The 8,384-nt window shown below is 38.2% G+C and overlaps 1 protein-coding gene across 1 annotated transcript in view; it reads left to right on the top strand.

Moving 5' to 3' along the window:
- Nucleotides 1–4,242: 4,242 nt before the first annotated feature.
- LOC103805559 (tumor protein D53 homolog) overlaps nucleotides 4,243–8,384 on the top strand; it is a gene marked incomplete at its 5' end in the record, with an annotated part of 13,463 nt that continues 9,321 nt past the window's right edge. Inside the window, one exon of the mRNA XM_009078214.1 lies at nucleotides 4,243–4,344. Coding sequence (XP_009076462.1) covers nucleotides 4,243–4,344 — 102 coding nt within the window. The remainder of the gene's footprint in view (nucleotides 4,345–8,384) is intronic.

Raw genomic sequence — 8,384 nt, 5'->3', positions numbered from 1 at the left:
ATTAAATGCCTAGTTCTCTAATCTCTCTAGATGGCTGCTGCCATCTCTATGAAGCACTATTGCCTTCACGTGTTGTGTTTTCACAGAACAGTATCTCCTTATATTTGCTATCACTGGCTGTAAGGGTCATCTGGTGAAATCTGATTGTCAGAGGACAATATAATCTAAATGTGGTATATGAAACTGTCAGGTAAAAATGCAGTCAAAATATACTGCATATCTACTTTGTCCAATTAGTATGTTACAGCACTGGAGACATGAGATTTAAAGCTTCTTTTAAATGTGTTGAACATATCAGAATTGAACTGCAATATCAGCATATTTTATGCTAACCTCTAATAATCAGTTTTATAAACAATTGCTTTTGCTAAAGAAATACCCTGTTTTAAATTATAATTAGAAGTTGATGGATTAAATCCTTTGGTTAATGCTGTATAAAAAGGGAATGTTCAGACGTTCACAGGTGAGTGTTACTTACAAGTATACAATTGTAACAGCAATTGACACAACATATTTGTTTAATCCTTCTTGTTTATAAATATTTACTGTTAAGTGCCAAGTGAAAGGCATGGAATATGATCCCTGCTAGCCCCCACCAGCAATACTTCTGTGCTGTGGAGTATGTTCAGATGGCACAAAATCAGAGAATGCAATCCTACTCTAATTGAGTAAATCAAGTAGCCTGTTTCTACTTTTATAAATGCTATTGGATACCTGGCATAATGCTGATAAACTCAAGGGGGTTATGGTGCCTTCGTATTAGTGTAAGAAAGGCATAGAGCCTAATGATACATTTGTGTAAAACTGCGTGCCATGGGTTGGATGGAAGGTGGCATTTCTGCATCCTAAATTATGAGTATGTTTCTGCCTGGGCATTTCTGCCTTGAGGTTTATGGTCACTGATCTAATTTCAGCCACTGGCTGGCTGCTGAGATGCTGCCACCTGTCCCAGTGAGCTGGGTGGTCAGTACTCACCTAACAACTGCCAGCAGTGGCTGCTCAGGGGATGAGAGTGAGCAGATGTTATAGATGACTTATCATGGAGAACAGCTGGTGGTGTAAGTAGGACTTAAGCCATACACACAGCACTTTTTCCAATGAATAAAAGTTTGTAGATTTTACCTGGAATATCCAAATTTATTTGTGCTCATAAAGGTTTCTGAAGATTCTGTAAGTTGTTCAGTGCATTGACACAAAAGTACAAACTTGTGTTTTACACAAGAAGATGAAAAGTGCTGGGTCAGATTATTAATGCTACATACAATTGAGAAGATTCCCAGAGGTCAGAGAGAATATGCTGAAGAGATCATTGCTACTGGAGTGTTTGGCAAGGTATCTAGTGGATGCTACAAATATGACATAACTACAAACATAAAAATATCTGAGCCAAAATACTGTGCATTCTATATCAAAATAACTATAATGAGCGTAACTAGCTAGAGTGAGGCAATGTGCTCTGTGTAAAGATTATTTATGATGAAGGCATAGTGATGTGCATAATGGTGGAGAGGCAGGGATGAAGGGGGCTTGATTTTTAAGCTATCACTGATGGCTCTACTGAGATGCAAATTACTGTTTCTTGTCTCTGCTGATAGGTATTTCCCATGTTTTACCTTTGTTATTTTTTGGTTCCTTAAAGCTCATCTTCAGCATTGCTGAGCAGAGGAGGGGGCCATGTCAAAGGTCATTTTTGCTGAAGTTAGTGCTGAAAAAAAGACCAGTTGTGTAACAGTTTTAGCTGGATTTACACTCTTATGTAATGTCAAAAGTATTAGGAACACAAATGCAGTCTCCATGTCTTCCTTGTTAGTGGAAATACTGGAGGATATTGGGCTTATGGGATTTACAGAGAAAACACATTATTAGTTGGAACACCAAAATCAGTGTCATTTCAGCCAGTTCCTTGAGGGTGTGTTCTGACCAATGCAATGTTCAGAAATATGTAGGGAACTCTCATGTTTCTCAGTTAAATCTGATTCTGTCTGCTGTATGGGGCATTTGGGACTGTTCTCTTAATAGTTTTACACAATGTGAAGAACTTGTGGCAGATAGATAAGACATGGAGATATTTTATCACAAAGCTACATATGTCTGTGAGTAAAATTAACTCCAATGTGCCAATTCAGAAGGATATCTGCGAAGTACTTTACTATGTCCATTCAACCTGTACATAATTAGGTTCTGCTACAAAGAACTTTTTAGACCTGCAAGTAAAGCCTTCATTTTGAAAATTCCACTTGTTCCAAAGGGTTTGAGAAGCCTCTCTGTTAGCAAACTAAGACTTGTTTGCCACAGGCATTAGAATATTTAACCTTTTTTCATAGGCACCTCTTATCAAAAAGCTACATGCTCGTAGTTTGACTGAAGCATTGTTAATGTCTATTCTAGGGTCTTATCCCATTCTAGCTTATATGAGAGTATATCTACTGTCAGCAAGAGGATGATAGAGCTATTAAAGTATTTAATCTAGAAAAAGAGGCCTCAGTAAAATAAGAGCATTGCAGTCTTGTTATGTCCAGGGACAGACTGGCTAAGGAGAAAGGAGATCTGATGAAAACAATCTTTTCCATTTTCTCTGCATTCTACCAGAATAAACAAAACAGGTATAACCAGTGCTTCTTCCCTCCCAGTTATAATTTGTTCCTTCTGTCAGTGTTTCAGTGTTTTAGCCCTTGTTGTTACTCAACATTGTGCATGTGTTTGATTTAGATTATCTAACTGGAGGTTCCTAGAGATTTGGTACTCCAGTCTTCAGTTGCTCCCTGTAGACTGCCTTGCTAGTCAGTGAAAACAGAGACAATCACCTTCATAGAAGGAGCTCATTTACTTGGCAATTTTAGAATGTGTTATGTCAGTATGCTGTAAGATATGTTGTGGCCTAGGAAAATAAAATCAAAATATACTGTCTGAAAGAACAGAGCATTATGTGGCATTTGGCATCTAACCTGTGGTTCGTAAAACACAGTCCTGAGCAGAGGACTGTCATCAGTAGGTACTGCTGGGGCTAAAAGGACCTGACCTACAACATGATGGGCCATGGTGCAAATGTTAATCTTATTTCTCCTTCTACCTCCACAAAGTTATATTGCTTTCATGTACATAAAAGTGAGAAGAAATACTCTGTTTCAGGAATTAGGCAGTGGGCTTATTTATTTTTTTAATCAATCTCCAGTGTATTTTTGTACACATTTGCAATCTTACAGCATTTGTTCCAAGGAGAATTGGGACCAATGGAATTGTATTTCTGAATTTTTCGTGATCATTTCTTCGGTTCTTGTCTGCCAATGCACACCACAGGATACAAAACTGATTATAGTGTGCTCTCCTTCTGTTACTAGGTCACTCCTTCTAATTCTGAGCTTGTCTGTGTCACTGGGAATATCAGATAATTTACTCAGAAGGAAACCTCTGACATGCTCAGAGTTAGTTTAGTCAGCAAAAAAGCACCTGTGCAGAAAAGCTTAGTGATTACTCTGAGAGTGCAGCTTAACTGTGCTGAAGGGTCTGTGTGGGTCAGAGCATGTATTCTGGATGATTCTGTGTTTGGCTGTGTATGCTATAAGAGAAATTAATGACTTCTGAAAGAATTCACCCCTATTAAGAATACGCATTCACTGTCTAAATTTTTTCAGCTTTCTTTCTCTGTCCTTCCCCAAACTTTCTTCCTTTAAAGAAATTTTTAAAATTTAAAAAAAAATAAAATTGCAACATATGGCAACAGATTTGATTAGGTTTTTTTCCTAATTTGAAATATCACAGAATAATTTTGAAGTGTAAAATATACCTAATATGTATATGCTTGGAAGAGCAGAGCTGTATTTGTCCTGATTCTTTCCTGTTCAGACAGATTTTGCTATAAGGTCAGTGTCTGCTGCAAGAAATGCTTATTTGAAGTGAATATAATTTTCTGTAAACAGAAATTGCATCAAACAGGTATTCAGCAAATCACTGCATTCTGCCTTTAAACCGCCTGTGCTGGCCCTTCCAGGGAATGTTGTCTGCAAGGGGGAAAGACACAGTGAAGGATTTCTCTGGAGAGTGTTTTGCTCATGTGAGGATTAAACTGCACTTAGGATGATGTGCAGAAAGGAGCATCTTCTCCACTTGTTTTGTGCTACAGTTACCATGTTTCTTAACCTTTCAGTGGTTTGGACTTCAAGGGAAAAGGGAATTAAAATTGCACGGAATTCTAGTCTCTCCTTTTTAATACTTATTGCTATTCTGTTCTATTTTTGTTTCCAGGTACAAGAAAACACATGAGACCCTGAGCCATGCAGGCCAAAAAGCAACAGCAGCTATCAGCAACGTAGGAACAGCTATCAGCAAGAAGTTTGGAGATATGAGGTATAGGCATCTGCTGCTTTTCTGGTCTTGTTTTGAGGACAAAACATATAAATCATTTGTCAGCTCTTCTTTATCTTCTGCATTAGTGTTTCAAAGGTTCAAGTAGTTTGTAGTCAGACTGTTTTATAACATTCATGTTTTTAACTGAAAAGAAGGTATAATGATGAATGAAGATATAATTTTTGAGTCAGCTGTTTTGTGTTGTTTTCTTTTGAAAAGTACAATTGGAAATCCTTTTCAAATAACTTTGAAAGCTCAAGGAAAGGTACAAGTAAAATGGAACAAAAAATTGCTGTTAGACCTTTCTTAATACAATTTTATTTGTGCATGGATTCTGGAGACCAACATCATCTGAAGACAAGAAGCCTGCCTGGGAGCTGCAGGCTATTTTTTATCATTTCTTTCAAGATATACGGCAAAGTTTTGTTCTGCAGTTGTGAAAAAAAAGAGAGATATGATGAAAGTAATAGGAGTTGAGGTTGGTGAAGAACTGTCACTGAAATGCAGCTTAAATGTCAGGCTTTATACGTTGATGTATCTTTTAAAGTGCTGGTCTTCAAGTTCCTTAGTATGGGAGCAGAAATTGTACACTGTAAATCAGAACTTCAGTTTTCATTACGTAGCAGGATTACAGAGTGTTTGAGGGAGTTGATTTTTTGGTGATTAAATAAATGGACTTGGGTAAATCTGCAACATATTGTTTGAGCTGCAGAATTAGGGGCTCATTTATTAGAGATACTGGTACGCACTCACTTTTTTGTCATTTTGTAATGTATGAGGTAACCATATCCTAAGCTCTGTCTGTGCTGCAAATGGCTGAAGCATAGTTCTTGGGGACTAAAACTTTTTTTCTGCTTTTTTGTTTTTAATCTGAATCTTAAGAAATGTTTACATTCTTCACCCCCCATACCTACCTTTTACATAGAGCTTAATAAACTCTCTGCAGAAGTACTACTGTTTTTCTAGGAAGGAAAATCCTCATCACTGTATGATCTGCTCTATGGTGTCTTTTTCCATACAGCAGTTTAAAACAGAAATTTAGTGAGCAATTTGCATCCAGGGTATGATCGTAACTAAAATTTGTTTGCTTCAATACAGTTGAACATCCATGGGTAGTATATGCCTATCAAAGGGCATGAGAATAAGGAGGCATGCAATTATATTCTCCTAGTACTTTTTTTTTAGCATTTGGCAATCTGAGAGCTGAAAACTTAATAAAGCAGAGATTTGAGCTTTCATTTAAAAACCTTTGAAGGGTTTTCTTCAGGAATTTACATTATTTTAAAATTTATTTCCACTTCTATGAACTTTTGAAATTCGTAACACCTCGTGTCTCCCCAGATGAACAGACACTTATGTGGTAAAGTGTGTGGTTTCTTTGTTTGTCCATTCATTGGCTATTTGGTGTTTCCCTGGTCTTTCCTTTGATGTCTTCTGGCTCTTGCATTATGAGAAACAGTGAGTGAGTCCTCCTGTCCTTCCTGTCACTCATTATTTCTTGTGTTTTTATCATATTTCTCTTCAGTTCCCTCTTTCCAGGCTGTGTCTCCAGTAGAATGAGTTACTTTGACAAGCCTTTTTGTTACTTTTGTTCGTTCTTTCTGCCTTCCCCACATTTATAGGTGTATTCTGTATTTTGAGAAATGCTTGAGATGTGTATGATGCATGTGACACCAATGTATCCTATTTCATTTTCTGTTGTTTCTTAACACTTCCTCCTGTGAAAAAGACAAGCCCACTGCTTAGCAAATGGGTCCTGCAGCTGCTTCTGTGCTTTAGGTCCTACAGCAGTGCCCAAAACGTTGGTGTGCAAATACCTTGAGTGCTGGCTCTTGATCACAGAGGCAAGAATGACTCTAACAGTTCAGGATTTCTCAGGTCCTGGTGCTTGTGCTTTGCACAGGATGCGAGATCCACTGCAAAGGCAGAAATGTCTTCACTGTAATAGAGCATGGTTTTACTTCAGTATTTTCCTTAATTAATCACTGTTACCAGATGCCTTTGTCCTACCTAGCAGTATTAACCTCCACCCCCATGGCAATCATGTTTTGCCTAGCACCTGGAAGGCAGATGGGAGGTATTTGTCCCATTAGCCCTTCAGCTAAGGGCTCAAAGCAGAAGCTGAGTCCACAAGCATTTTGACTAATAGAGAAGTTGGTTTCTAGTAGCTTTCTTTGATTGAAATTATTACCTTGATCCTGGTTGGGAATTTTTCAGGAAAATATGAACTAACAGCACCGCCTTTATTTGGACACTTAGAGTTAAGTTCTCTGTTAGGAGAGTTTCTGACACTTGATGAAGAAGCAAGTGGTCTAGCCAGATTCCTGTAGTCATATAGAGTGTGGCATGGCATGGGCCTTCTGCATCTGCTGAACATCCTAAATCTGGAGCAATGGTCAGTATGTTTCCCTCAGCAGCAAAGAGGGCCTAAGATTTTAGCTTAGCTTGCGCAGGTGCAGTTCTATGTTGTGTTATACTATAAACTTTATCCCTTAAATAACATGGTTTTTTAAATCTTCCCCCCTCCCTTTTCCATCCCAGCTGTGGTCAGGGGAGTAAACTGTAAAGAGGCAGGAATTTTCTGTGTCATTGTTTGCTTGCTTTTTTTGCTAATCCGAATAATTTTATTTCAGTGATCTACTATATGGATTATCACCCTCCTCCTCCCATAATGCTGATTTAAACAAACATCAGCTTCTGGCTTAATTCTCTTGGTTAGGCATTAAGGCTGATATTCACCAATAGCATCCAGATGCAAATCCCTGTTCTGCTTTCATTCAGAGCAGACACTTGAAACTGATTTCTAAAATCCAGATGTCATCATAATTCCCAGTATGTTCAGCCGTCTTACCCCCGCCTCGCCTGTGGCGACGCTGATTTTGAAAGCATTTGTAGTCAGCCTGACTCTAAATAGAGAAGCCTTCCTTCTTTGTGAAACAAAATTCTGTCTTCCATGTTGCCTGCTATGTCAACTGTACAGAGCACTAGGTGAAACATAGATTTCTGTTCTGAAGAGGCTGGGTCTTAATTTTCACCTTGCATTATTACTAAAATATCATACATCAGCAACAGGCCAGATAGACCTCCTCCAAATCTGCTATTTTGCTGTGTTAGAATTCAAGAAGATAAAATCTATGAGAAAGAAAACTGACAAAATTCTGTGTGTCTGAAAGAACAGAAATGCCACCCCTTGGGGACCAAGTCCTTTTCATGCAGCTGCTGTGCTTCTCTTTCATCCCCAACCAGGCTTCCCAGTGTTGCAACTCTCTAATTCATTTTGTGCATGAATAATCACTAGCATTTTACATTTTACATTTTCTGAATTTTGTATTAATTACTAGTGTTTTTCAGGTCCCTTTTTGTGTCCTATTTAATATTATCATGTTACTAGAAATACCAGAAATGCATATAAACCCCGTGTACAGATACTTTTGCTTTAGGATACAAACCAGACACTAGCAATATAGCTAAGACAATAGATTCTTCGTGAATAGCTCTTGTGATTAATTATATGCCATCAGGATTTTTTGTTGCTCCTCCACCCCCTGCTCATATTGTCTCCTTTAACATTTTTCTGGCATGGAAGGCGAAAGGGAAGAGTGGAGTCCCAGGTCACTCACAGGGCAGTGGCACAGGCTCAGATCTCTCAGCATTAGAGATTACACTGACATTTTAGCATGACTCTTGCTATGTAGAGCACAGATGTGACAGAGTTGAGGGTCTTTATCCCATTCTCCTTTGTATACTGCTAAAGGTTGGATCTTTTAATGTAATACTGCTGGACTACTCTGACCTTTTTAAGAACAAATTGTGATACCAAGTGGCAGTGGCACAGGCTCAGATCTCTCAGCATTAGAGATTACACTGACATTTTAGCATGACTCTTGCTATGTAGAGCACAGATGTGACAGAGTTGAGGGTCTTTATCCCATTCTCCTTTGTATACTGCTAAAGGTTGGATCTTTTAATGTAATACTGCTGGACTACTCTGACCTTTTTAAGAACAAATTGTGATACCAAGTAGAAGACTGGGTTTTTTT

Source organism: Acanthisitta chloris, unplaced genomic scaffold (genome assembly GCF_000695815.1).
Source record: "Acanthisitta chloris isolate BGI_N310 unplaced genomic scaffold, ASM69581v1 scaffold46327, whole genome shotgun sequence".
NCBI lineage: Eukaryota > Metazoa > Chordata > Aves > Passeriformes > Acanthisittidae > Acanthisitta > Acanthisitta chloris.
Note: the sequence above shows the minus strand (reverse complement) of the source record. Positions and strands in the feature narration are given on the sequence as shown.